We start from the raw sequence: 27,382 nt of genomic DNA, 5'->3' as shown, positions 1-27,382 counted from the left end.
AGCGACCTTCTTGAATAAATTCACTGGTCTTCCCCATTACTGGAAGTATGGACGTGGAAACCGAAAATCCCCTCAAGCCAACCGACCAGAGCGCCCAGGATGCCAACGATCTCGCCGAATTCGGGCACGAGCAGACCCTCGCCCGCAAGTTCAACATTTGGAGCATGCTAGCGCTTGCTTTCTGTGTCCTTGGAACGTGGTCAACATTCGCACAGGATCTCTCTGATGGCTTAATCAACGGTGGTCCTGTTTCGATCCTTTGGGGTCTATGCCTGGTTACATTTTGCAACACCTGCGTGGCACTCTCGCTGGGCGAGATTTGCAGCAGCATGCCAACTGCTCTGGGACAGGCGTACTGGGTTTACCGCTTGTGGGACTCGCGCTTGGGAAGATTCATTTCGTATATGTGTGCTTGGATCAATGTGTTCGGGTGGTGGACTCTTGCTGCCTCTCAGGTCGCTTTCATGACCAACTTCCTGCTCGGAATGAAGGTCATGTTCAATCCCAATTGGACTGGTGCGTCTACCGGATGGCTTGAATTCGTCGTCTATGTTGGATGTGTCTTTGCTCTGACATTGATCAATGTGGTCGGCTGTCGGCGAGAGAAGTTCTTGCCCTGGTTGAATAATTTTGTTGGTATATGGTTCTTCGGACTTTTCTTCGTCTTCTGTCTTGCCTTGCTTATTTCCGTGGGCATCAAAGATGGCTTGTCGTATCAGCCGGCCACCTTCACCTTTGGAAAATGGATTAATCAGACCGGGTGGCCAGACGGTGTTGTTTGGTTTATTGGACTCGTCCAGGCCGCTTACGGTCTGACTGCCTTCGACGCCGTGATTCACCTAGTGGAAGAAATCCCCGCCCCACGCAAGAATGCCCCGAAGGTCATCTATTTGGCTGTGATCTCTGGCGCGATCAGCGGTTTCATCTTGATGATGGTCTGCCTCTTCTGCATCCAAAATGTCAAGACAGTTGTTGACTCACCAAGTGGTCTTCCTTTCATGGAGCTCGTCCAAGAAACAGTTGGCCAAACTGGTGGAGCAGTTTTGATCGCTCTATTCATCACGAACGGTCTTGGCCAAGGAATCAGTATAGTGACCACAGCCTCCCGCCTAACCTGGGGCTTTGCCCGCGATGGCGGACTTCCATTCAGCACATATCTCTCAGAAGTCAGTCCAACATGGAAAGCCCCTATTCGGGCACTATGGTTCCAAGGTTTCATCATCGCCCTGGTGGGAGTGCTCTTCCTATTCGCCGAAACCGTGCTGAATGCCATCCTCAGCGTCAGCACAATCGCCTTGACAATTTCATACGGTCTACCTATCATGACATTACTCCTGATGGGCCGTGACAAACTCCCACACGGTGGTCAATTCCATCTTGGTAGATTTGGAGCACCTGCCAACTGGGTTAGTCTCGTCTACTGCTGCGTGACAACTATTTTCTTCTTCTTCCCCAGTGCTCCCAACCCCGCTGGTGGTGACATGAACTATGCCATTGGCGTTTTTGGTGTGATGCTTGTCATCTCCATCGCTTTCTGGTTCATCCAAGGTAGTCGCACCTATCTCAATACCGAGGAGTCTATTCCTCATGTTCTTCAGGCTCATGCTGTTGCAAATGAGCCTGCACCATCTGAGCCTAAGAAGGAAGATCGATGGATTTAAACTTAGGATTACAGGCTTCGTTGGGTTCTCATGAAGTTTGAAATAAAATTAGACGGTTGACTCGATGTGCGTTGTTTGATGATGATTTGGAGGGATCTGGTATATAAGGGAGATGTATATAGACGGCAGTTTTACGTGTATATAGAATTGATTTGCTGCGAATGCCCAGTTAGTAAATTGCAACGTTAGTGAAGTAGATAATCAAGTCTAATGTGATAGCTGCTACTGTTTGGTAGACCTTCGGTTGCAGAATCTCACCACTTCCCCTTTTATTTTGTTGAGAGCCACTACTACAAATTCCTGAATCTTGGATATGTCGGCGCTACCAATTGCTAGATTATGGATTCATCGGTGTCACCTGGAGAGAATTGAAACTGAAGCATGGCAAGTTTATTGACAAATTCAAAATAAATTGGAAAATTCATGGATTTCTGACCATGGGAGAATTGAAAATATATCAAAGCATATCAAATAGAAAAAGACGGACCCGCGGTCTTGTCAAAATCGAATTCAGAGAGCATCGTGATCCAGAAGTGTTAGAACCGAATATGCTGCGCCCCGTCTTTCCAGTGATCCTCGCAATGCTTTTCTGTGATCAGTAGCAGAAGCGGGTTCGAAACTGGAACAGAATCTCTATCTAGGAATTCATCCATTCAGAATCCAGGATGTTACTCGCTATCGGAGTCGATGGGTCAATACAATAGCCCCGAAAGCATCCCAGTCGCGCCAAGGTCGTGCAAGGAACTACGACGCTTCATAAGACGTTCTTTGACCATCCGTAGACTAGGAAATGTATTACTATATAAAGCAGGGGTAGCCTTTTCCTTCTATTCGTCACACTATGTCCCTGTGACCAGTTGTAGCTCGGTGGAATCCCGATTCCAGCTCCTTGGGCTCTTACATACGTTCTCTCACTGACCAAATCCTGTCCTTTCTTTCAAAAGACTATGTCACACACAAATAATTATATAACAAAAATTTAGTGCTTCGGAAATCTATGTTTTTTTCAATCTGATTGACTAGGGACAGGCACGATTCTAATTCTGACGATACAGCTTTTTCTATGCGCTTTCTCGTCGATCTTAAGGACAGTTGGATTAATTTCTAGATCAATTTTTGTTTCTCATGTTGTAATTGTCTTGCCATTTCGATGGCGTTGTACGATCGTTTGTCTGCAACAACCGGCCGGTGCCATTCACGATAATCTCAATTTACCAACCCCGTGTTTGACTAGCCTACAAGCCTTTTAGCTGCCACAACTTTAATTGAGTACATCGATAGGGTGACGTATGGTGTCTGACGTTGCCTGCGGCCAAGGCGCATCTTCGGCTGATTACCGGATCTAGAACAGACATTCTCTAACATCAAATTTGGTTGAAACTTGACTGACGAATGGTCAATAAGCTGTCGGTCGCTACTGTTTTGGCAAAATCCTTCATAGATGTGTTTCTCAAGTTGAAGACACACATCTAGAGTCTAACACACAGCTTTAAGGCTCTGAAATATCCCATTAAGCTTCCCAATCGTGTTCCTTACATCACATAAGGCGGATCATCGTGCGGGTCCTAAAGATAATCTTGGCTGTTTCGGCCCTTTAGCTGAAACACATTTTGTATGAGTCTCATCTTTCAGAAAGCTGAAGTGGGCCCCCCTGAGCACAAATTCATTCAAACACCCTAGACAGTATTCAAAGCAACGCGCTCTAGACCTGGAATTTTCCATAGTTGGTGAGTACTCCTGTGTCAGGTAAAGATCATTGACTACAGGATCATACGTCTCCGGATCGACGTTTAGCCTTGGTACCACATATATATATCCGACAACATCTTGGGACAGAAATTGTAAATCATCACATCTGAACTTCTGAACTTCAAGATGCACTTCATCACTTTCCTCTCTATGCTGGCTGCTCCGGCTCTTGTCGCTGCCACCCTGGACCCTGCTTCTACAAATAGCAAGGGTTACAAGCCTACCAGCCTGAACTGCTCTGGTAAGCATACGACAAAAGCTGCTGTATATCAAAACACATATACTAACCTTGACAAAAAGCCGCCAAGGTCTCCAAGGCCATTCAGGCTGCTGAGTGCTCCCACAACACCCGCACTTCATCCACTCAGACTTTTGCCGTCTTCGAAACCGACCACCAATACGACTCCAACAACGGTGCTCCCTACGGAACGTGCAGCGCCTACACCTGTACTGCGCCAACCACCAGTGAGATCGAGGAGGACTCCGACTACTGGATCTTCTACTGGGGTGAGGGTGGCAAGAGCAGTGGATACGGTACCACTTGCATCAAGGATCCCCAGACTGGCGAGTGTGGTTGTGAGAACTCGGATGGTACTTTCGTTGCTGGAAGCTCCAGCTGCACCTAAGTATGCTCTTAGTCATTGAAAAAAAGGCATTGTGGTTTCCTGGCGAGACGCAAAAAGCTGAGTTTCATGTAAATATTACTGAAATACATCATCTGGAGTATACCTGAAACGCATGTTCAATTTTGATATATACAATACAGCATCCCAGCTGTTTCCCCAGCACCCATGATAGAAGCCCTCAGAGCTTAGACTTCATATTCACATGAATAGCCTTAATACTAGAATAAGCATCAAGACCAGCCTCACCAAGCTCACGCCCAATACCACTCTGCTTGACACCCCCGAAAGGAATACGCCAATCACTATCATTGCTCGAATTGATCCAGACCATACCAGCCTCGATCTTCTTAGCAACGCGGTGCGCCCGAGTCAAGTTGGTAGTGAAAAGCGCACTACCCAGACCATAAGTGGTATCATTAGCCATCTGGATAGCATCCTCCTCAGTGCTAAACTTGGCAATAACAACGAACGGTCCGAAAACTTCTTCCTGGTAAATACGCATCTTGGGAGAAACATCCGTGAACACAGTCGGTTCAACGAAATATCCCTTCCCATCACCAACGCCCTTGAACGGTTTCCCGCCGGAAACAAGGGTCGCCTTCTCGGACTTGCCGACATCAACGTAGGACATGATACGGTCATATTGAGCCTGTGTCACCTGGGGACCCTGGAAAGTCGATTCCTCGAATGGATCGCCGACCTTGGACACATTCTTGACTTGAGCCTTGAACGCTTCCAGGAACTTATCGTAAATCTCATCCTGGACGAGGATTCGCGAGGTAGCAGTACAGATCTGGCCCTGGTTATACATGATCCCGATATGCGCCCATTCAACCGCCTGCTCGAGATCGGCGTCGTTGAAGACGACCAGGGGACTCTTGCCGCCTGTCTCGAGGGTGATATTCTTCAGGTTCACGCTGGCCATTTTCATGATGTGTTTGGCTGTAGCGGTACTGCCTGTGAAAGCGATCTTGTCCACGTCTGTGTGCGAGGCGAGAGCCGCGCCTGCGACGGCTCCATGGCCGTTCACGATGTTGACAACGCCGGGTGGGAAACCGGCTTCCACGATCAGGTTTGCGAGGAAGAGAATTGAGAGGGGGGTTTGTTCGGCTGGCTTTAGGATTACGGCGTTGCCGCAGGCCAGGGCTGGGCCGAGTTTCCAGGCTGCCATTGCCAGAGGGAAGTTCCATCTATGATACTTAGTGGGGAACGATCATCACGCAGCACAGTATAACTTACGGGATGATTTGTCCACAGACACCGACGGGTTCCCGAACGGTGTAAGCGAATTTATCCGGGGTGGTATCAATGACCTGACCGAAGATCTTATCGGCATAGCCGCTGTAATAGCGGATAGTCTCGGCGGTCTCGGTAAGGTCGTCGTTGAAAGAAACGGAGAATGGCTTTCCATTGTCAATTGTCTCAATGGTTGCGAGAGTCTTGCGGTTCTCCTCAATGAGCTGGGCCAGACGGTTCATCAGCTTGCCGCGGTCGGAACCAGGTAGGTCGCGCCAGCAAGGGTTGTTGAGAGCTGCGCGAGCGGCCTTGACAGCTGTATCGACATCTTGCGATGAGGCAGCGTGGACGGATGTGATTTCCTTTGCAGTTCTGTGGGTTCCATCTGGTTGGCTATTAATTGAATTGTACATGAAGTTGGAGGAGACGTACGTGGGGTTGATGGTTGCAATCTTCTCGCCATTGGAAGACTTGACCCATTGGTTGTTGATGAACAAACCGGTAGGCTGAGTCCAGGTGTGGCCGTTAGGCGCTGTGAGTTGAACTGACACGTCGGACATAATGTGTGAATGAGGTTGAAAGTATGTAAAGAGATGATCCAGTTACGTGAATCATAGTAGTACTTAACCCGAGGACTAGCTATGCGATAGCTGAGATAGCGATAAGTCGGCTGTACATTCCACTTCAGACTCCATAGTGACTTCAAGCCGATCCACGAGATCCACCTCCGGATTCTATCAAAGTCGGGGTGGACTCGGGCGTGGAGACCAAATCACGGCGGTTGAAGGGTATATGCGCTAGTCCTGATTAGGCATGTCCAGCCAACCTCAGTTTGGTGTTCGGTGTCAGTTCTGATGGTGGACAATTCTGATATCTTTCGGCCTGTTGATAATATGGTCTTGAATTCTTTTCAATTTATCATACGAATCAATGCATACCTAGTTACAGACCGCGAACACCTAACCTGCCTCCACGTAAAGATAGAAAGTTAAGAGCCGCGTCTTACATAACCCGCCACGTGAGAACAAGCTTCTATCAACCTGCAGAGCCACCGGATTCGTCGAACAGAAGCAGGTGGTGCCTACAGTGTGGGTGTTCTGCAGATAAGACTTGCCTCATTAGGGTGACCAACAGAGAACCCAGAGGCCAACACATCTACTCAGCCGTTGTATCCTGATTGGCCGATATTTTCGATGGCAATGTCTTTTACGAAACAGATATTATGGCATAGAATTGCAAGCTGCCAGCTATAGTGTCAATCTAATAGGTTCTCCAGATATTTGCCCAAACCGAACAACGGCGGGAGAGTCCACTCTCGGGACCATTCGCCCCCGGCTTCTATAAGAACCCGATTTCCTTTCTGGGAAGGTACATGCGGTGACATTCGATCTGATATCCAAGGTCCGGTAGCTATATAAGGTCAATGACTTTGCAATGAAGGTTTTCAGTTCTCTACAACTCTCTGAATTCTTCTCCCATACCCCCTCATATCTTCATCATGGCGTCTGCCCCAGATACCACATCAATTCCCGGCTACACGATCTTCCGCGAGGGAGATTATGATAGTGTAGCCGCGGCAGCGATGTTGCCCCAGGGAACTCCCCACCCATTAGGTTGGTCAAGTGCATTATTTTGGAGAGACTAAAAGCTAACCCGGGATACAGATCAACTTACTATCAAGGAAATCCCAGAGGCCGCCAAGATCATCCGGGAACATGCCAACCCCAAGACTATCAAGTTCAACTGCCTCACACTCCGGGAACCGCGGAAAGCCGAATACCAGGCATTCCGCGCTGGACAAAGTCCCACTCCGGAACGTCGCGCTTTTGCCATTGTCATTGTGCGCGAGACCTCTCAGGTCGTCGAGGTGGTTGCCAATCTCGCCACCGGCAAGGTTGAGGAATGGAAGGAAGTTTCCGAGGTCATGCCCACTCTCACTCTGGAGGATCTCGATGTGATGGAGCGCATTGCTCGCAAGGATGCCCGCGTCATCCGGGCCTGCAAGGAGATCGGCATTACCGATATGGATAAGGTCTTCCTCGACGCATGGGCCATCGGCATTGACGAACGCTGGGGCTTCGAGCGCCGTCTCCAGCAGGGTCTGGCGTACTATCGGAACTCCGAGTTCGACAACCAGTATGCCCACCCTCTGGACTTTACTGTTGTTGCGGATACCGAGACCGAAGAGGTTCTCAGCGTTGATGTCCGCTACGTCAACGGCGAGCGCACCGCTGTTCCTCTCCAGGAGCACAACTACCTTCCCGAGTTCATTGGCGACAAGTACAACCACGACCGCCTGAAGCCTATCGATATCACCCAGCCCCAGGGTGTCTCCTTCAAGGTCCGCGGCAACGAGCTGACCTGGGCCAACTTCAAGATGCACATTGGTTTCAACTACCGCGAGGGTATTGTCATTTCCGATGTGCGGACTCACGACATGTACGAGGACCGCGAGCGCACCCTTTTCAACCGTATCTCCGTTGTTGAGATGGTTGTTCCTTACGGTTGCCCCGAGAAGCCTCACCACAAGAAGCACGCTTTCGACGTTGGTGAGTACGGTACCGGTCTCATGACCAACTCCCTGAAGCTGGGTTGTGATTGCAAGGGTGCCATCCACTACATGGATGGTGTCATGTCCACCTCCAACGGTGAAGCCGCCGTCATCAAGAACGCCATCTGTATCCACGAAGAAGACAACGGCCTTCTCTACAAGCACACCGACTACCGCGACGGCACAGTCATCTCCGCCCGTGATCGCAAGCTCATTGTCTCCCAAATCATCACCGCCGCCAACTACGAGTACGGCTTCTACCACACCTTCACCCTGGATGGCACCTACAAGCTGGAGATGAAGCTTACCGGCATGCTGAACACCTACTGCATGCACCCAACCGAGACCGCCGCACCCTACGGTACAGAAGTCGCCCCCTCAATCAACGCCCACAACCACCAGCACCTCTTCTCTCTCCGCATCGACCCCGAAATCGACGGCCACAACAACTCCGTCGTACAAAGCGACGCCGTCTCAGCCGAAGCAGCCGTCGGCTCCCCAGAGAACCCCTACGGCAACGCCTTCTACAGCAAGAAGACAGCCCTCCGCACAGCCCTCCAAGGCGCAGCAGACTACTGCTACGAGACCAACCGCTCATGGGACATCATCAACCCAAACCGCATGAACGCAATCGCCAAGAAGCCCGTCGGGTACAAGATCCTCAACAACAACTGCCCACCCATGCTCGCGAAGCCAGGCAGCACAGTCTGGAAGCGCGCCGCCTTCGCCCGTAAGCCCCTCTGGGTCCTGCCCTACAAGGACTACGAGCTCTTCCCAGCCGGCGACTATGTCTGCCAATCCACCGGCGACGACGGACACCCGCACAACCCTACTATCGCAGACTGGGCAGCCCGCAACGAGAACATCGACAACACCGATATCGTTTGCTACCTCCAGTTTGGACTGACGCATTTCCCGCGTACGGAGGATTTCCCCATTATGCCTGCTGAGCCGGTAAGCATTATGCTTCGTGCTTCGAACTTCTTTGAGAAGAATCCTGGTCTGTGGGTGCCTCCTTCTGCTGTTTGTGTTGATACCCAGTCCAAGAATGCTTTCCCTTCTGCTGCTTCTGCTTCTTGTTGTCAGGGTAGCAGTTCCAGACTTTAGGGTCGGAATTTTGATGTGGCATTGATTTAGGTGTTGATTGTTTTTGAAAATATGGGTGGTTTCGATACTTGTATATAGTCCTATGTTTATATCATTTCTTTTTGATCAATTTCTTCGTTGTAGTATTTTCCCTTCAGTTATATTCCTATATTATAATCAGTAGCCGTTATTTCAATGGGACTGGTTTGATCACGTATAGGGATAATCATGTGGCCTTCGTCTCAGCTACGGGTTGATTATTTTCTCCATGCCCTGTCTAAAAGGCAGGCCAGAATTATTGAATTCCTCTCTTCAGGAATTCTCAAAGTAAACCAACCAAATGACACCTTGCCTACACCTGACAAGAACAAGACATAAGTATGAACATCCATGCATCTATGTACTAATAACAATCTATCAACAATCCCCCAAAGCCCCTAAATCAAATTTTTAAGTTCCTGCCCAGCCAAAAGCCTCCGTAAGTTATAAGCAATAAGAGCCTCAGCATCACGCGGCCGTCCACCAGCAGCATGAGGCGAAAGCACAAGATTAGGCGCCGTATAAAGCGGCGAAGACGCAGGCAACGGCTCAACAGAAAAGACATCAAGCGCGGCACCCCCAATCTCCCCTTTCTCAAGCGCCTCAACAAGAGCGCCCTCATCAACAGAAGTACCACGTCCAACATTAACCACCCAAGCATGCTTAGGCAAAAGCGCCAATCTCTCCCTGCCCAGCGCACCATTGGTACTATCGGAACCAGGCAGAATCATCACAAGCGCATCCGTCTTCTTGAGAACATCCGACAACGCGTCCTCTCCAACAACCTCAAATCCATTCCTCACACCAGCGGACCGCGCAACACCAGTAACATTTGCGCCCAGCGCCGTAAGCACGGGAGCGAGACACTTTGCAATATTTCCGAAACCCCAGATCGTAACATTAGCCCCCTTCAGCGTGGTAAACGTGCCGGGGGCACGATCAGGCTGCGGCCCACCAAGATGACCAGGCCAGACACCCTTATTCTGGTAATCGCGCATAGCGTAGAACTTGCGGGCGGCATTGAGCAGCATGCCAAGCGCGTGCTCGGCAACCGTTTCATCGTGACAGCCGGAACCGGTCGTGATGGCGATGCGGGAGGCGTCGAAGCCGGCGGATAGGACGTCATTTGGGCCGGCGGCTAGGGATTGGATCCAGCGGAGGTTTTTCATGCGCGCTGCTGCGTCGCGTAGGTTTTCCGACTTGTTGGTCCATGTGACTAGGATTTCGGCGTCGATTAGGGTGTCTGGGATGGGGACTGTGACGTCGTACGGGTGGAGGGAGACGGAGAAGCCTTCCAGGGACTTTGTGTCTAGGATTAGAGAGGTTGGGTAGAGGAGCTTCATTTTTGAGATTTCGTTGGCTTGTGAGGGTGGGAGGTGGTTTTTTAGAGATGTGAGTCGGTCGGTTGGGGACATTGGAGGGGTTGTTATATGTGAGTTGCTTCGGCTTTGCGACGTGGGGGTTCCCGCTCGGCTGTGGCGGAGCTCCGTCGAGGGGCCGGGGAGGATGTGCTTGGCTTTGCACGTTCTCTATAAGTGATGGGTTTCTATATATGGGTTGGTTTGGATTTATTCTCATCATGGAGCTTGGAAAAGTTTGATCCATATCGTCATGTTGCAATTGCGATCGTTGGTGCTCTATACATTCTTACATGAAAGTCTGTTGACTTTCAATAGCCGATGCTGGCCGGCTATCGAGACGGATAAATTGAGTCCACCCCGCGGGGGTACCTTATTGTGTCTATATACGGACACCGCAGTGATCTGGAATATTAACACTGTGTCATTTCATACTTATGTGTTGAAGCAGGCATTGACATATCGCCAAGTTGAATTATTGGCTACTGTCGATCATCAATGAAGATCCAATAAATCCAATAACATATGAGGCAAAAGCAATACCTCAAATGGGTATCAATTCAAAACCAAAACGCTACCTCAATAGTTCCAATATACAAAAAAAGAAAAAAGCTATTGACAAAACATGACTATATATACGTTGCAAATGCTAAACCCCATTCTTATCATTAACAATGCCCTCCTCACCCTCAACAGCCCCAGTTCCGCTCAAAAAGAAATCAAGCTCGCTAGGCCCACCCTGAGAGGTTTCATTCTCGGCCAGCTGCTCCAGCAAGCTGAGGAATGGATCTTTCTCTTGGGAACCGCCTTCACTTCCGGTCGTTGTATGCGTCCCGCTGGTATGAGACTGCGCGCCTGGTGTGAGGACTGTGCCGCCTGCCCCGCCGTTGATACCTGTGTGAGCGGCGTCGAAGGGGAAGGTTGCGTATTGTGGGTTTGAGGGGGGTGTTGGGGCTATGTTTAGGGTCGGGTCGGAGAGGAAGGCGGGCGGGGAGAGGCCAAAGGCTGTGGGGGAGAAGCCTGGTGGAAGGGAGAGTTGGTTGCTTTGGTCTTGGGCATGGTTTGAGTTTGGATTTGAAAGGTCTGCTGCGGGGAGGGAGAAGATTGAGGGGAGAGAGGGTGATGGTTGGTTGTGGTTTGGGGCGTGGAATTGGATGGTTGGGGAGAGAGAAGGGGGGTGTTGGCCTTTTTGAGTGAAGGAGATTGATTGGGCGTGAGAGTGAGAATGGGACGTTCGGCGGTCTGTTTCTGGGGTTTGGATTGTCAAGGGGGTTGAGGGTGCGTCTCTGGCGTTTGAGTAGAAGGATGATGGGGTTTGGTAGGATGGTGCTGCACTTGATCGTTGATAGTAGTGATCTTGTCGATCAGTGAAGTTTGGTGTGCTATTTGCAAGGTTAGTTGGTGTCAAAATGTATCGTGTGGACAACGTACCTTGATGACAGTTCATCTCCGGTATCTATTAAACGGACATGAGATCCATCCAATGACAGACCGGGGTATCGATCGAGGAAGTCTTCAAGATGGAAGACAGGCGAGAAACGCATTGGACTGCTCGCAAGGTTGCGCACCAATTCCGAGTGACATGTATAGATCGTCTGAAGCAGCTCCCGCTGGTGTTGGACACCTGTCCAAATATTACGCAACCAGGAGAGCTGATGCATCTCTCGAGTCAAGAACTCAGCACTCGAAGAGAATACCTCACCCTCGCGGCCCTTGTAATGCACACCATGGACGTGAACAGTTCCAGCTGTGCAAACACAGTAACCGACAAAGGCAGGCCATTCAACGAGAGGAGAGTTGCGGCCCAGTTCAACCAGCTCGGCAATGGCATTTGAGTGTGAGAAGCACAAATTAGTAGCCTCGATTTGCCAAGACTGGTGTTGCCCGGTACCGCGCAGCTCAAACAAGTCGATTGGTAGAAATGGGCGGTAAATTAAACAATGCACAAGATGATAAATCAACTTGCTCAGTAATAGTGTTGTGCTCTCGGGGTGACCAAACAATGCATCAATAGATGCGAATACGTCCTGCGTACCGGCGGCCCAGATATCCAATTCTTGTCGAATCTTGGAGAGAGTAGACAGCGCATGCCACGGAAAATGAGAGTCGCCCTTGACTCCGCCCGCTGCCAAATACTTGTTGGTGACCCCGAGAATCCGTGTGATGTCAATCAACAAAGAAGCCGCGCTGGGTGATTTGCGGCGAGAGTCTGCCGAATATTGGATGTTAGGTCCGACGTGGAACAGCTCTCCTTCCAAGTTGAGACCGGCTGCATGGGGCGACCAAGAGGGGAGGCGCAGAACAATTGAATGATCTGAGATGAGACAAGGTCTCCTGGATCCGCAGTTGATAAAGCGATCCATTAGATAGACGGACCAGAACAGGCGACGTCGCGTTTCCCGTTCGGCGGGTGAAACGTTCATCTTGGCTGGTGCCTCACGGTACATATCCAGCGCAACAATCATCGCCACGCAGTTCGCTGGTCAAATTAGTGGGTTTCATCCAAGAAATTAGAGAAACCTACAGAACGCCATATATGCCTTCTTCCCCAATCCAAAGGCGAAAAAAGCTTGCGATAGCAACAATAGTGTCTGCAACCCTTCAACCGTCGGGTTATCGATATCAATCAGACGCCTTGCCTGATGCGCCGCATCAAGCCCCGGCCGTAGCGACTGCTCTACCTGACCAGGTGAAGTGGTATACCTGGAGAAGGTCAGAACAGCAAATAGAAGCGACAAATAGGGAGTCCTACCTCAATGCCATTGCCGAAATAGCCATAGACAAAAACGCCGGCAATTGATTCATCTGATGTCGCTGTCGCGTAGTCGCCTCATCGAGTATATAGAAAGGCTTCCCATGCAATCGCGAAAAGTAAATATCCAAGATCGCATCCGACAAACCGCCTTGTGCTGGAGACTGCTGCGGAAGAAGATTCCCCGACTGACTCGCCAGCCGAGGAAACGGTTTCACATGCGACAAAGACTTTGCCAAGGCAGGTTGTGGTTCATTGGCAGTGTAAAGATTGAACGAGGTATCCATGGTATTCCGACGGGAGGGAAAGCTTGGTGGATCGTCCGGGGTCTGGTCAGGCGAAGTGGGCGAGATGGGATTCTTTTCATCGTGCAGTCGCTTTTCCAGGCCATCCACGCGTTTCAACAGCGCTTCTAGTACATCGGTTTTGGGGCCGCGCTTTTTGGGAACTGCGTCTGTTGTTTGGGTTAAAGTGGGTCATTTGGTTGAGGGAACGAGGCATGGCTCACCATAAATACACGGGCACTGGAATACCTTGCAGGCTTCACAGCTTGGTCGCAGGCGATTACATTTAATCTAATGTTGTTAAATTAGCGACGCGATCGGGGTACTTGGATTTAACCGACCTTGCGCTTGCGACAGGATTTGCAGTTCATTGTTTCGCGTGGCTCGACCGTCGCACGGCGGGGCATGAGACGGTCGATGCTGACCTGAGGGCGAGACATGGTACATTGAGGGAGGAGATGAGGTGAAGGTGGTGAAGAAAAGGAAAGGAAAGGAAAGAAAGAGGCCAGGCAGAGAAACTAAGAGTGTGGCTTGAGTCTATGCCGATATGAGTTGCGGAGGGCGAAATGCGGAGAAGATGTGCCGCCGGACTTTCTCCAGACTCTTCTCTACGTTATATTCTTCATTTACTAGTCTTGTTGACTTGACTAATTCAAAGAAGTCTACTTGTCTTTCTTGACATACAATATGTACTATACTACATCTGATATCCTCTACTATTGACAGCCAACATACAATCCCCTTAATATCCCCACGCCCCAGTCCAGAACTCCGGGGAACATCCTCTTTTCACCACCACCTCCGGTCAATTAGGGCTTCCACACCAACATCCGACAGTAGTCACATTTAGTCTCATGCCGCTTGGACCCTGCTAAGTCCACTATTAACCGAAGCCTCTGCGGTCTTCACCCCCGATTCTTCAGCCCCCCGCTTCTAATTCCCCGGATTCCCAGACTTGCACCTGAAACGCCCTTGTACGAAGCAACGGTCCTATCAAAGTACCTTTAGACGCCTGATCATCCGTAGTCTACTGTTTTGGATACGGAACGTGGGCGTTTCCTGCAACTCGTCTTGCCCGGTTTCCTTTCGGTTTTTTGGCTTTGGCCTTGAAGCACCTCCCCTGCATATCACATCGGACATGAGAATGGCTATGCTACCGCTTGCATTGCAGTCCGTGTATATGTATGCAAATATTCGTATACGACCTAGCATTTATCCAACCGAGGTGTTGCGTACATGGCGCTATGAACTCTCTATTCTATGCACTCCTATACTCTATGCACTTTCTACCTGTACACTCATGCATATGCAGTATGCCTGCATATACACACCCCTGTTCACTAAACAACACCCCCCCCTCCTCACAAAGTCAGCCATGTCCCTCGCCCTCACAGACCCCATCCCCTCCAACCCCTCAACAACCCCACCGCGATCGTTCACCGGTCGTTCCTGGCTAACCTTGAATCGCCCCTCAATGCGCGTGATCTCAACCGACATGCCGGCAATATTCTTCAGCAGGGTGGCAATATATTCCAGTGGTGCATCGGCGATTTTCCATGGCGTCGGTGTCGAGGAGGCTGTGGTCCTGTCACTTTCACTCTCACTTCCAGCGCTAGCGCTCACCCCCTGGTTCATTTCCTCTTTCTCTGTCGTCACGGTCTTGGTGGCAGTCTTGGTTGCAGTCTTGGTTGCAGTCTTGGTAGTGGGGATTCCCTTACCCGTAGCCATACCCGAAGCCGCGTCTCCTTCTCCTTGGCTGTCTTGGCTGTCTGCGTCTGACGTTGACTCTGACTCCTGGAACCCCATAACCCCGACCTCACCCAACCTCGCCAAATCCCCCAACTGCCGCCTAAGAAACTCCTCCGTAGCCCCATCCTTAGAGTCATGATAAATCGTCGCCCGGCCATAAACCTGTACAGCGGCGTAATTCCACGTAGGTGCAACCTTCCCCGTCTTAGGCTTGGACTCTGTATAAAAGTTCGGAGTGATATAATGGTCTACCGGACTTGTGAAGACGATTAATACTTCACCCGGGAGGGTATGACCATGTCTAGTCAATTCTGGTGCTGATGCTGATTCTGATGTTGATGATGGCGCCGGATCTGCTTCCGATGTCGGGAATGCACCCGGGACGGTATTGGCTGAGCTGGCGGTCTTGTTTTTGTTTGTATCATCCAGCACGGTGTCGACTATCGCTTTTGTTTGTGGGTTTGCGCGGGCGATGTGGCCGCGGAGGATTCCTAGTGATTGGGATTGAGATTGGGAGTCGGCATTGTTTGCTTGCGGGTCTGGAGATTTTGCTGTACTGTCCAGGACCCAGGGGATGTGGCTGCTCTGCAGCGTTGGGTGGATTTTAGAGGGAAGCGAGGTGGTTATAAGACCGAGGGGGTGTTGTCTTATGAAGGCGTGGAGGGTTGGGAGGTCGGTAACTGCGTGGTCGGGGCGGAGATGCATGTTGCGTTCCTGTTCGTTATATGCAGTGTATGTGGTGTAAAACAATGGCAATGTCAATGAATAAGAGACTTTGAATGTGTTTGGGAAAGGGAAAAAGTTTGAAAGACCGGGGAAAATAATGAGGGGCTAAACCCCGGATTTGATAAGGGCTTATCTGGCCGAAGGATATGTTCCTGGCAGATCTGTATCCATGAGGCGTGTAGAGATCAAAGTAAGACATGTACATAAGCTACACGCTAAAAACATATAAAATATACGCATGCATTTCTAGTGCATATCTGCATAGCAAAAGCCCCTAATGATCCCAACCGAAACACCAAGAAAACCAAACCAAGAAGCTAAAATGAGACAATCCAATAAACCAGTAACAATCTATTGCATGAACAACAGACAGAAACCAGAGCCGCCTAGTCCTAAAACAGGGGTCGTCCAGACGCCATGCGCACAAAGTCAAAAGGAACATTCTGGCCTACAAGCAACCTCAGCGTTTCGACGGTCGTCCATGCGGTCACATCCTCGAATCCATATGCCGTCCAGCCAGCACCCGTCGCTACACCGAGGGGATCACCCTTTCGTGGTCCGCTCGTTAGATCTAGGTAAACCTTTCCACAGGTTGACGGTGGTGATGAGCGGCCATTGGCTCCATAATGTCGAAGTAGGGGTTGGACGAGAAGCGATTTCTCCGGTGGTAGAGCTGAGACAATAACGAATGGTTGCTCAACTAGTTTCACCGATTGAATGGATGTGAATGGTTCCAGGCCGGCCGCTAGCGGGCCCGAGGCTTTGAAGCCGACTGTGTAAATTGCCCCGACGTTTAGACTGCGCAGTGCGAAGATTGCTGCTGAAGCGTCTGCTTCGCTGCCTGCTAAGATTATAGCTGCGCGATTCTGATATGCTGATGGGACGTACTCGCGTGTCAGGGTTGCGCGAATACCCTTCCAAGCAGCATTTTCGCCAATGAAGCGTGATTTTGCTAGGGGTTCTGGGGTGCTGGTCATGGCGATTGTGTCGACTAAGCCAATTGCGCGGGCTGCGTCGCTTACCGCTGGAATGTAAGATGTTGTGCTGGCGACCGGAGGGTTGACGTAGGCGCCACCAAACTGTGGTTGCATAATGACAGACTCTACTGAGCCCTTCGGGCCACGGTCGATGGATGAGAAATGGTGTGGGAGGCCCAGCTCGTTCAAGCATTTCTCCATGAACATAGAGTGTGGAGTGGAGCGGAAGGAACCAATGGCGTAGAGGTCCCGTTTGGGGAGTTGACCCATTATGTGCAGGGCTTCGTTGATCTCTGCGGCTGTCAATTGACCCGGGGCTGCGATCATTGGAAGAAGAGGATGGGTGATTGGAGAGAAGACGGTGTTCAGTGCTCGAGAGAGTTGTCCCATTTGGCCCATGTTAACAGCCGACAACAATGGACCTGGGCCACGACTCTTGATTGTCGAGCGGAAGTATTCCAGCTCATAATTCTCCTCGATGGTATGCACCATAGCAATCATCTTCACGATATCAGCATACTTGGCGCTTTCCGTGAAAATCCGCTGTGCCTCTTCTGAAGTCCATTTCCAGGTCCCAGAGAAGTCATGGAACGCAGACAAGATAACACTGTGCCCTTTCTTCTCAGCCAGCTGTCGCCGAATCTCCTCGGGGAGCCAAAGCTCCACGTCAATATACTCAACACCCCACTGAATAGCCCGACGCAAATACTTATAGAACAAAGCCGGATCATCCATGGGAAACTTCCCGTTTTCCCGTGTACACCGGACCGTAAAAATAATAGGTAACTCAGTATGCTGCCGCAACAACATCAACTGCTGCCCAACATACTTCAAACTGGGAACAGGAGCAGCAGGACCAACAGCAGGTTCAACAAGCAAATCAACACGAATCTCAACAGCATCCGAACCAACGGACAAAATATCCAAATTTGGCAGCGCAGCATGCACATCAGGAAAAGTAGTCGAAATAAAATTCGTCCGTGTCTTCGTGCGCAGATCATCATGCGGTCTCGTCTGCCCCAAAATCAAAGACAAAAACCTCGACAGATCTCGACGAAGAAACGGACTGCGAGAATAGAGAAATTCATAATCACACCGCTCAGTCAGCGTGTCATCAGGCGCAGACCCGTTTTCCACACAGTACGTGTTAACAACAATCAGAGAAGACCGCTTACGCTTTGCGGTCTGCAGACTACGCGACAGATCGCGCTCCAGGATTCCAACCACGGCATCACCGCCTTCGAGTGTTTCCAGTGATGTCTCCGTCGTCCATGGCTTGCCCAGTACCTCCGCGACCAGCTGCACGATATGTTCCTGGTTGGCGCCGTAGACGATTAGCACTGTGACTGCGGCGCTGTGGCTTGGTACGGGGACAGCGGTCACTGTTTCTTTTGGCGCGGGGAAGACGGTTGTGGAGGGTATAGGTGTGACATTCGAGACGGGGACAGCGGTGCCGTTTTGTGGAGGGTCTTGCGCCTTCAAGGCGGGAACCGGGGGTCGTCGAGCAGCGGCGTCGCCATGTGCTGCGGAAGGGCTGTCGGAATCATCGCATAGCAGTCCTTGTTTTCATACTTCTCGTGGCAGGGTGTGGCAGGGTGTGCGTGTGTATGCGGCAAAGTTCAAAGAAAAACAATAGCCGGGCGTGACAAGTAATAGTAACAGAGCAATTGAGGAAGAGAATGGGTAAAAAGAGCAAAGACGAATAGAAGACGTTGCGCAAGGGCCAGGTATCGACCAGCGCGCAGATAATATTACAGGCTGTTATCGAAAGAGGTAGGTGGTATCCGAAGCCGGACAATTCCACAATTCGCGAAGACACAACCCCAGAGCCGAAGAGAGTTAGATCAGAGAGAAGACGTCCACAGTGGACGGCATCTGGGCGGAAGAACTCTCGAGCAAAGTTCCACCGCTGGCATTGCTTCGAGGCGGAGACGCGGGGGAAAGTGGGAGCGGTGATACATTTCTCCGCCAATCAGATTGTGGGGAAATACTCGATGTTTATAGTACGTACAGTAGTGCGCGGCATTAGTCCGATAGCTATTTGGGCTTGCGTTATATGGTGTTTATACATTGGGTAGAATATAGCCTATATTCGTATCTATCCAGACATAGTTTATCTATAGACCACCATCAACAACATCCATCTAACACTGTCGCCGCTACTGCTACTGCTACTGCTACTGCTACAGTAATATAGGTGTAAACCCTCGAGCCGACACAACCCAGCAAAAATAAGAATTCCACCATACAATCCAGCACCTCTGATACGAGGGAAAATCAAGAGCCTGAGAGAGACAGTCTTGGCTAGAAGATAGCCAATTATCGGCCCCGGGAATACTGCTACCTGGTGCAGTGTGGCATAGTGCAGGCTCCCGTCTGGCAGATACAGAGCGGCAAGTAACGGATCAGATGCTAGATTATGTTACAATTATAGATGTATACTTGCAAAATATGATATCGAGGATATATGGTATGATACAAAGGGGACGTCAGTCCGTTCACAGTGTCATGAAGTATTGGATAAGTTCTTCACGAGGCTCTTGCAGTGAATGTGCCATTTCATGCATTATTTGTACTCTGACTTTGCCTCTCTTTTTTCGCCTCTTTTTTGCTCATTTCCAAGCGCCTGAGCTGAATCATTGAGATTATAAATACGTGGTGGGAAAGGACTTATGACTACTGTTGTAGGACATGGTATGGTCTCCTTCTGTTGATACGCCTATTCATATTCATTTTCACGATTTGCAAATGTAAACACTAACGATCTATGTATGTCCCTCTCAAAGCAAACCGACTCGTATGACAGAAGAGGAAACAAATTAGTAGAAAAGAAAAGAAAAGAAATATGAGAGAAAGATGAACAACGGAATCAGTCAACCGTCTAGAATTGTATTCAAAATCACCAAGCATAAAGAGAGGAAGAATACCAGCCAAATCAACGGTAGGGTATTGGGTAGAAGCAGGCATTCAAAACCAAAGAGACAGTAGAAACAAGCTAAATGGGCAAAAAAAGGACAACAAAAATGTGTAGGGTCAATATCAGACAAATTATAACCATATGGCCATACAGAATCACGCTTTTTAGTTTTGTTCAACGTCAACGTATTCCGTACATCAAGCCGGAGTTCAGTTCAACACTATGTACGAAGACAGATTACCACCGCTAGGATAGGGATATTGGCGCGTGGGACTGTCCATGTCTCGTAAGAGGTTTCATTTCCTGCCAGGAGGGGTGCATGGCAGGTTTGATTGGGTTAGGGGAGGATGGGTTTCAGGGAGATGAATGCGATCAAGGGTGTGTATCCATATGTGGCCGGGACTGCAATGCAGTGGTCCGACTGTGGGAATTCAGCCCTGCAGTCAATATACTCGGACCGGCGAGTATCATTGACAGTAGCCAGGGTTGGAATGCAGGACGCTGAAGTGGGGGATAAAGGTATGGGAAGTGGAGGGAGAAGCCCAGCCGAGCCAGCGGAGTGGACATTTTCAGTGCTGTTCAGGATGGGATGCTTCAACGTACACCCACAAATGGAGATAAGCATATCACCGGATCACGCAAGCAGTCCATACCCAGCGATGAGATAGATCAATCAAGCATGGCTGTACGGACCACACGATGAATCGGGTCGAGACCAAGCTAGAGTCGGAAATGCGTTTCAGATGAGAGACATAGGTGTTTCACGTGCACATCACACGCGGGACAAAAGAGACAAGACCCACGAGGCAAGATAACGCCGGGGACACTCGCCATAAGATTTGCACCAATTAACGTTAACTCGGGGGAGATATCGCCAGGCCATTCATCAGTTTGGGCAGGGGCTTTCGGCGGGCAGTATTCGCCGTCTTGGAAACCCTTGGTGCGCCGTGGATCATGCGGGGTTCTGTCATCAGGCTTGTGTCTAATTTCGCCGGAGCTGCAGGAAGATCGTCAGAGACGGGACGGGAGGGGTGGCAAGTGATGGATTTACCTCTTGTTACTACTCTGCTGTAATCAGCGGAGAGATTCTGTTGGCTACGGCTGGTCGGGGCGAAGAAGGTAGCGTTGGCGGTGCGCCATAGATGGTTGGAGGTGTCTGATAAGAAGTCGGTTGTCGAGCGGCCGGAGAAGATAGATGTGCGGCCTCGATTGCGCTTTGAGAGGACGATCTCGTCGAACAGTGCCATCCGTGGGTCCTTGGACTTGGGGCTTGTTCTCTCCCGATCACTGATGAACTCGTTGAACCCTATATAGGTTAGTATTATTTCGCGGTATGATATGTTATTCATGCTCACCTTGTGTCTGCTGCAGAACAGCAATGTACTCAGCATGCTCACTGGGAAGACTCTTCATGAAAGACTCCATGTTGAACGTATAGTACATTCCGGACTTCTTCTTTTCGCCAGTGGCCGGGATGAGGAACTTCTTGTAAGTGTAGAACAAGCTGGCAAAGCATCTGACAAATGCAGCACGGATCTGATCAGGATGGAAGGCTGCATCACACGGCAGGCAGACCATACATGCACAGCGGTTGTGGACGATCAGCTTGCAAGCAGAACATTTGTACATGCCTTCCTCTGCACGATCGTCGCAGATAGCACAGGTCAACTTGTCATCCCAGGGCTGGACTTGGAAAAAGTGCCCCTCAGCCCAGCATGTACCCTGGTTGTTATCGGGTTGGTGCATATTGGCTTGAGGAACAATCGTCGATGCAGCAATGGTAGATTGTGCATAGACGGAGGGAGCATAGGTAGAGCCAGAGCCACCATACTCAGTGTTGAGGGTTGTTACGGAGAGGTTCGAGGTGTGACCAAGGAATGGTGCACTAGGGCGTCGGCTCATACCGAACGACGAGCTTCGCCGAGAGGCGGCATCAAAGTGACCGGAACGCTTTTCACGTAAAGATGCCTGCAAAGCCATACCCGAATCGTTGCGGGAGGATGGGGTTGGGGGAGGGGGAGGGAAATAACCAGACGTGGGCGAGCTTTCTCTTGGTGATGGCGGAGAAGCACTAGCTCTGATAGTGTTTCCGGTTCCTGGACGCTCACTCCCGCGGGACGAGTAACCACGAGAGGGCCCTTGCTCACTTCGAGCATGCAGGAAGACGTTGAAAATCGGAGGCGAGTATGTGCCTGGAACAACAGCGGTCGAGCCAAACGCACTGGAGTTGAGACCGACGTATTTAGCCAGGTTAGTGGCCGGTGCCTTGGATTGGAAAGTAGCCTTGCTCTCGGACAGGAACGAGTCCCAGGGATACGTTTCAATTGCATATGCTGGGGGTCCAGTGGGCACGTGGCATCGGCTGTGTTGAGGAGCAGCCAATTGCAACAACGACAGAAGCTTTCTGCGCTGGTGGCGAGGAAGAGCGGTTGGCTGTATAGTGCTTTCGATCATATCGGAATCCAGATCAACCAAGACGAAATCGTCGGTGGGTAGCTCCACCTTCTCGTACCGACGCTCAATACCTACGATGTACGGGCAAGGGGCCTCCAGGGCCTGGATCAAACGAGCGGGAAGCACAGGAATTAGAACTCCGGCCCACACAATAGGGAAGAGAAGGTCAACCAGGGCTCTGGTGGCAAGGTAAAGCATGGAAGTGTGGGAGGACAAGAAGATAATTCGAGATTCGGTAAGAGCGTACTACCATGGTCAGCATTGCCATCAAACCAGCAAGAGCAAAACTAACCTCGAAGAGAATCATGATATTGGGAACGGATAATGTTCGGAACAAGGCATAGAGATCAGTCTGGAATAGTTAGCCAAGGTCCGGTTGAACCGAAGAGGAATACATACGTTTCGGGACCCTGGGATCTCATTGGGCGCCTCTTTGCGGGCAAACAACCTTAACTCCCTAATGGCTAGTTCAACCTGCGTCTTCGACGAGATCGGACAGAACGCCTCGGTGCAGAGATTCATCACATATCGCTCCAGTGGCTGCCATACACCCATCCGCGGAGAAGGAGGGGGCACGCGCTGTACACCTCCCTCCGTCATAGGCACCACAATGGCCTTGAGCCACTCCTTCCAGAAGCTGGTCATCGTGCTCTCTCGACCCAGAATACCGTATGCGCGGGGAATCCAGAATCCAGTATCACCATCGGTAAGACCCTCGATCTTGGAAGCTGCACCATGGCGGACCGGACGCAGAAGATCAGTCATCAGTCCGATCTTCTCTTCCACGGCACTAATATCATCCTCGAGTTGTTCGCGGGATTCAGACCCTGATGGCACTGTCGGTAGCTGCGCTAACAGGCGGGAAAGCTTAGCCCGCTCGGATGCCAATCGCTCGCCCAAGCTCGCAGCCAATTCGCGCTCCTCGTCGGTCATATTATCCTTTCTCCATTCCTCGCAGCGCTTCTCAAGCTCCTCGGCTGCGTTCTGATTCAGCGGAATCCAGATAAGCACACAGATAGCATGCAGCCTGGAACCGTTATCCGTTGTCATGGCAAACCCGTGCCAAGTAGAGCGTGGTCGTTGGTCGGAGGAAACGATATTGATATCATTGGGAAAAGCAAACATGGGAACGTAATCGGGGAAATTGCCGCGCTGCTTCAATTCATCGGGCATTCCACGTGTGGGGTACCGGTCTAGTAGGACGGGCTCGAATCGCCGCTTTAGCGGATGCATAGTCGGAGATATCTCGAGAGGCTGCGGAACAGGAATAACGGAGTTGTAGTTACTGAGTCGCCGAGAGGTTCGCACCGAAGCTGAGAAAATGGCCCAAGTTAGCTCTGATTCCTCCAATTTCAGAAACAAGGCCCCGAATCTCAAAGAGCAAGTCTCACCTTGACGAGCAACTGACGGCTGCCGCTTCATACTGTTCATATCGCGGAAGGACATGTGTCGTCTGACACTCCCAATACCAGATCTCAGGAGATTCCCACCCTGCGACGGCGAATCCTCCGAAACGATCTTCTGCGTACGGACCCGAGACCGCGGGCGAGTGTTCGGCGTAATAGCACCAGCACTCAGACTCAAGTCCGTTAAAAATGACTCCCGCTCATTCGCAAACTTGAACAGCGCCTGATCAAAATCGAAGTCCTCCATGAACATGGCCGAGCCGCGCAGGGGCGACGACGCACCCTTGACAGTGACACTGCTGCGGTTGCTGTTGCTGCCATTGCCGTTACCATTGGTTCCCTCGGAGGTTTTGGAGAGCGTCGAAAGGCGCTGGAATGAGCCGCGGCGACTGGCGCCGGTGAAGAGCATCGAGTTGGGCCGTGAAGGAGCGTCCGGGTTGAATTCCTCCTCTGCATCGGCGTCCTCTTGAATTGTGTCCGCGACCGCTGGGCCTGGAGAGGCGGCGCCATTGGCGCGGTAGTCTTCTCCCAATCTCTTGAATGTGTCCAGGATCTCGGTGCCGTCTACACCGGCTATCCAGAAGTAATCGGCGAGGGGGGCGCCCTCCGTGGAGGTGCTAGACGACGGCATTCTCTTCTCACCACATGGGTAAAGGGGGGTGGGTGAGTTGAGGAAGAATTTAGGGAGGGGCGGGGTGAACGAAGATCAATTTCGGGGATGGTCCACGTAAAAGGAGATTTCGATTTTCGATATTTTGTATTTTCTCTTTTATATTGTAGTGTGGTTTATTTGTTATATTTCATTTCGATTTCCATTTTATTTCTCCTTTTATTTGCTTTTCTTTTCCCGGGTAGCCTTGTACACAAGGATCTGACCTGCATTTGGGCTGAGGGTGTTCCAGACTCCCGGGGAAGAGTGTTACTACAGTATACTCCGTACTGTACAATGAATTCCCGTCATATTGCTGAAGAACTCTGTCTTTCCTTATGCGCGTACTTACTAGTATAGTTCACCGGCTCCACCCCCTAAAACGAACTGCTTCGCCTTTGGTACGGTGGAGGAGAAAGTACTTTCGGACTTTCCGCAAATCTAACCCAAGCCCACAGGGGTCAACAGGACTAATTTCCATGGTTGCGAGACATCGGAAAAAAGAAGCGGGTTCGCATATCTTAACGTCCCGAGGGGTCCGAGCTTCCTATAAAAACGGGGGGATGCTACGGTATTTTGGGGGGGGTTTCGTCTAAGCTCTTTGACCTTTGACGTGCAAGTGAGACATGCCGTTTAGGGGTCTCTGTTTCTATCTTAGGAGTTCGGGAGAAACGCCACAATGCCATTATTTTGTAGACTGGGTTCATTCTGACGCATTTTCAGGAACTGTTCTCCTCAGGGGGTCGGCAAGTGCCGAATGGAGTGGAGGGCTTTGCATATGTTGGTCTTGGGCTATACTGCAGCATCGACTCGGTAGGGTGTATGTGTATACTGTGTACCCCATTGTTAGACTAAATCCTTCAGCAGCTGGTTGGTCATGCTTAGGAATACTTATCTCATGGATGTTGCACCAGTTGCCAAGTGGAGAGTGTTCCCGGGGAGACGATCAATACTCAACTTGGGAGTGGAGTGTTTTTGGTATATATTTTGAATATTATCTGATTGAACAAAAGGTAGTAGTGAGACTTCACTAGAATTAGTATGTCTCTGATCTATATTCTCCATCCTCGTAGCAACGTATAACCTAAACTCCTCGGTGACTGTGAATATAATCCCTTGTCGACATGGCTACCTGCATAAGGATAGGGCACATGCACCGGCAGCCGTCTGGTCCGACTGCATTCAAGGGGTATGAGACAAGGTTAATCCAACCCGCATCTGCCCGTAGACATGTCTCGAGACGAGAACGAGCGGTGGGGGCCGAAGGGATTGAACTTTGTAGTTAATTAACTCAACTGGGTTACATGGCCTTGGGGGATTAAATTGCTGTTTTGATACACATAGATTATTTCTATATTTCCGTAGTAGAAGCTGAAAGAACTATAAAGAAACTATTGTGGTTATGGTTTCCTGCCGCGTGTGGCAGTTATCAGCTGCGAGTCTAGGCCTTTGTTTACGGGTCTCGACTCAAGCAGACTCCTGTATACATACCCAAAAAGAACCTTCCCTGTTCTGTGTACGTGGCTCGTTAGACCGGACAGAAATGGCCATTTTTTCTTTGTCAGGGATTGGGTCGGGTTTGGCATTTGTGCGAAAATTAAGCTTGGGCTGCATGGCTGCTTTCCGGGCGCTAGGGCTATCAGCCTCATACTTCATATGGATGAGAACCATATCACTTTAAGGTCTACAGTTATACTGTTTTCAGGCCAATGGTCATATTGTGTACCAGTGGGTCCAGAGACTGTACAAATCGCCCATGTCCATGCAGCTCGGCAGGCTGCGCCAGACTCGGCATTTCGTGGCACGGAACGGGATCGGGTGTCGTGCACACCGCGTTTCAGGCTCGTTTCCGGCTCATGAGGTTGCCCGTGGTTAGGAACCCCTTGTCCCCCATGGCGCCGCGCCATTCGATCGACAACTGGCCTAGCGTGGCACGACCGTCGCGCCTTAAATCTTTCTGGAGGGTATCGAGACCCTCGGCTCGGCCTTCTTCCTGTTCCACAAGGAAGGCAACCTGCAGCACGTCGCGCGGGTTAAGTGTCGGTGGTGACGCCGCTGACATATTTGGGCTCGTCGCGTCCCAGTTCAGGGATTTCGATTGGAACGGTGGCTTGGGGTTGAGTTTGGTTTGCTGTCCATCCCCCGTGTTAGTCGAACTCAAATCAAACATTTTCAGCCCGATATTCAGGTACTGTCCTTGCTGACGGGACACCCGCGTGCATTCCAAGGGGGCTTACCGTAACTACCACCGCGCCATCTCCCACGTTCTCCAGTTGTGCCTCCAGGGCAAATCGGAGTAACCTTGTTTTCCCATACGGTCCAAGTGATTTGTTGTCCACTTCCAATGGCGGTAACTCAGAGGCCTTGGTCCGTACACTTAAGCAGGGCTGTGCCACAAATTGGTATAATTTGCGGAAGGTCCTGACCCGGCCGCTGGCTGCCTGGAAATCGGACCCAATCTTCGTCTCCGTGTAACTGACACTAACAGCCAGGATGTGATTCCCTTCCTCTTTCAAATCGAATCGTACAATCTTCTGTAATGACTCGCCGATCTTTAGGCCGTCAGATTGGGCCGAGTCGCTCGGTGGCTCAAGTTCAAGAACCGTTACTGAAGATGGTGTCTGCATTTCCGCCACGATGCGGACTGATTTGAGGACTCTTTCATCGTCGTCATCGTCAAGTTCGTTATTTGCGCTGAGGGTACATGCAAAGGTTTCGCCGACGTAGACGGATCCGAAGGAGGGGGGTAGTGTAAGCTATTGCCGTTAGCACAGTGGTTCTGTATCGGGAAGCTCTTGGTAATCTCACAAGAGGAGCTAATGTAAACTGGTCATCGGATTCATTAGACGGGTAACTTAGAGAGGCTTTCGTGGAGATCGTGTTGTTGGAGGCTGGGAGGGGGTGCTGGTAAGAAAGTGACGGCCGCGACAAGCTGCAAGGAGTCAGAACAGCCCCATGTGCTTGATGGAATAGATTTAGTCACCGTAAGACTGTCCTAGTAGTTAGTAAATCGATTTGATTGCACTTGTAGATGTGACGTACCTTTCAGAGACACCGCATGTGGTTCTTTCGGGGCGTCAGCGCCCGACAGGGCCCGAGGACGCGACATGGAAGCAAAGTAAGATCCAGAGCGATCAGACAGTTCGTAATTTAGCTATACTC

The 27,382-nt window shown here is 50.6% G+C and overlaps 10 protein-coding genes across 10 annotated transcripts; 3 read left to right on the top strand and 7 right to left on the bottom strand.

Moving 5' to 3' along the window:
* Nucleotides 1–47: 47 nt before the first annotated feature.
* Nucleotides 48–1,661, top strand: N7508_000700 (uncharacterized protein; the record flags this gene model as incomplete). Its single annotated transcript, XM_058458785.1, has 1 exon — nucleotides 48–1,661. The coding sequence occupies one exon, from the start codon at nucleotides 48–50 to the stop codon at nucleotides 1,659–1,661; it is 1,614 nt and encodes a 537-aa protein (XP_058325007.1).
* A 1,875-nt stretch (nucleotides 1,662–3,536) lies between these two features.
* Nucleotides 3,537–4,036, top strand: N7508_000699 (uncharacterized protein; the record flags this gene model as incomplete). Its single annotated transcript, XM_058458784.1, has 2 exons — nucleotides 3,537–3,651; nucleotides 3,711–4,036. The coding sequence occupies 2 exons, from the start codon at nucleotides 3,537–3,539 to the stop codon at nucleotides 4,034–4,036; spliced, it is 441 nt and encodes a 146-aa protein (XP_058325006.1).
* Nucleotides 4,037–4,214: 178 nt separating this feature from the next.
* On the bottom strand, nucleotides 4,215–5,832 carry N7508_000698 (uncharacterized protein; the record flags this gene model as incomplete). The annotated part of the gene is made up of 3 exons (XM_058458783.1): nucleotides 4,215–5,226; nucleotides 5,276–5,644; nucleotides 5,705–5,832. The coding sequence occupies 3 exons, from the start codon at nucleotides 5,830–5,832 to the stop codon at nucleotides 4,215–4,217; spliced, it is 1,509 nt and encodes a 502-aa protein (XP_058325005.1).
* Nucleotides 5,833–6,770: 938 nt separating this feature from the next.
* On the top strand, nucleotides 6,771–8,930 carry N7508_000697 (peroxisomal copper amine oxidase; the record flags this gene model as incomplete). The annotated part of the gene is made up of 2 exons (XM_058458782.1): nucleotides 6,771–6,885; nucleotides 6,937–8,930. The coding sequence occupies 2 exons, from the start codon at nucleotides 6,771–6,773 to the stop codon at nucleotides 8,928–8,930; spliced, it is 2,109 nt and encodes a 702-aa protein (XP_058325004.1).
* A 416-nt stretch (nucleotides 8,931–9,346) lies between these two features.
* On the bottom strand, nucleotides 9,347–10,363 carry N7508_000696 (phosphoglycerate dehydrogenase; the record flags this gene model as incomplete). Its single annotated transcript, XM_058458781.1, has 1 exon — nucleotides 9,347–10,363. One exon carries the CDS (start codon nucleotides 10,361–10,363, stop codon nucleotides 9,347–9,349), a length of 1,017 nt encoding a protein of 338 aa, XP_058325003.1.
* A 592-nt stretch (nucleotides 10,364–10,955) lies between these two features.
* On the bottom strand, nucleotides 10,956–13,782 carry N7508_000695 (transcription factor domain-containing protein; the record flags this gene model as incomplete). The annotated part of the gene is made up of 6 exons (XM_058458780.1): nucleotides 10,956–11,688; nucleotides 11,738–12,785; nucleotides 12,831–13,009; nucleotides 13,059–13,512; nucleotides 13,567–13,633; nucleotides 13,684–13,782. 6 exons carry the CDS (start codon nucleotides 13,780–13,782, stop codon nucleotides 10,956–10,958), a joined length of 2,580 nt encoding a protein of 859 aa, XP_058325002.1.
* An 835-nt stretch (nucleotides 13,783–14,617) lies between these two features.
* Nucleotides 14,618–15,796, bottom strand: N7508_000694 (FMN-binding negative transcriptional regulator; the record flags this gene model as incomplete). Its single annotated transcript, XM_058458779.1, has 1 exon — nucleotides 14,618–15,796. One exon carries the CDS (start codon nucleotides 15,794–15,796, stop codon nucleotides 14,618–14,620), a length of 1,179 nt encoding a protein of 392 aa, XP_058325001.1.
* Nucleotides 15,797–16,209: 413 nt separating this feature from the next.
* On the bottom strand, nucleotides 16,210–18,820 carry N7508_000693 (type I 3-dehydroquinate dehydratase; the record flags this gene model as incomplete). Its single annotated transcript, XM_058458778.1, has 3 exons — nucleotides 16,210–18,328; nucleotides 18,495–18,757; nucleotides 18,806–18,820. The coding sequence occupies 3 exons, from the start codon at nucleotides 18,818–18,820 to the stop codon at nucleotides 16,210–16,212; spliced, it is 2,397 nt and encodes a 798-aa protein (XP_058325000.1).
* Nucleotides 18,821–20,565: 1,745 nt separating this feature from the next.
* On the bottom strand, nucleotides 20,566–24,202 carry N7508_000692 (dDENN domain protein; the record flags this gene model as incomplete). The annotated part of the gene is made up of 5 exons (XM_058458777.1): nucleotides 20,566–21,017; nucleotides 21,067–22,411; nucleotides 22,458–22,517; nucleotides 22,565–23,478; nucleotides 23,557–24,202. The coding sequence occupies 5 exons, from the start codon at nucleotides 24,200–24,202 to the stop codon at nucleotides 20,566–20,568; spliced, it is 3,417 nt and encodes a 1,138-aa protein (XP_058324999.1).
* Nucleotides 24,203–26,057: 1,855 nt separating this feature from the next.
* Nucleotides 26,058–27,329, bottom strand: N7508_000691 (trafficking protein particle complex subunit 13; the record flags this gene model as incomplete). Its single annotated transcript, XM_058458776.1, has 5 exons — nucleotides 26,058–26,351; nucleotides 26,458–26,976; nucleotides 27,029–27,152; nucleotides 27,204–27,210; nucleotides 27,263–27,329. 5 exons carry the CDS (start codon nucleotides 27,327–27,329, stop codon nucleotides 26,058–26,060), a joined length of 1,011 nt encoding a protein of 336 aa, XP_058324998.1.
* Between the last annotated feature and the right edge of the window lie 53 nt (nucleotides 27,330–27,382).

Source organism: Penicillium antarcticum (genome assembly GCF_028974205.1).
Source record: "Penicillium antarcticum strain IBT 31339 chromosome Unknown utg000001l_segment0_segment0, whole genome shotgun sequence".
Taxonomy (NCBI): Eukaryota; Fungi; Ascomycota; class Eurotiomycetes; order Eurotiales; family Aspergillaceae; genus Penicillium; species Penicillium antarcticum.
This window is presented reverse-complemented; position numbering and strand designations above follow the sequence as displayed.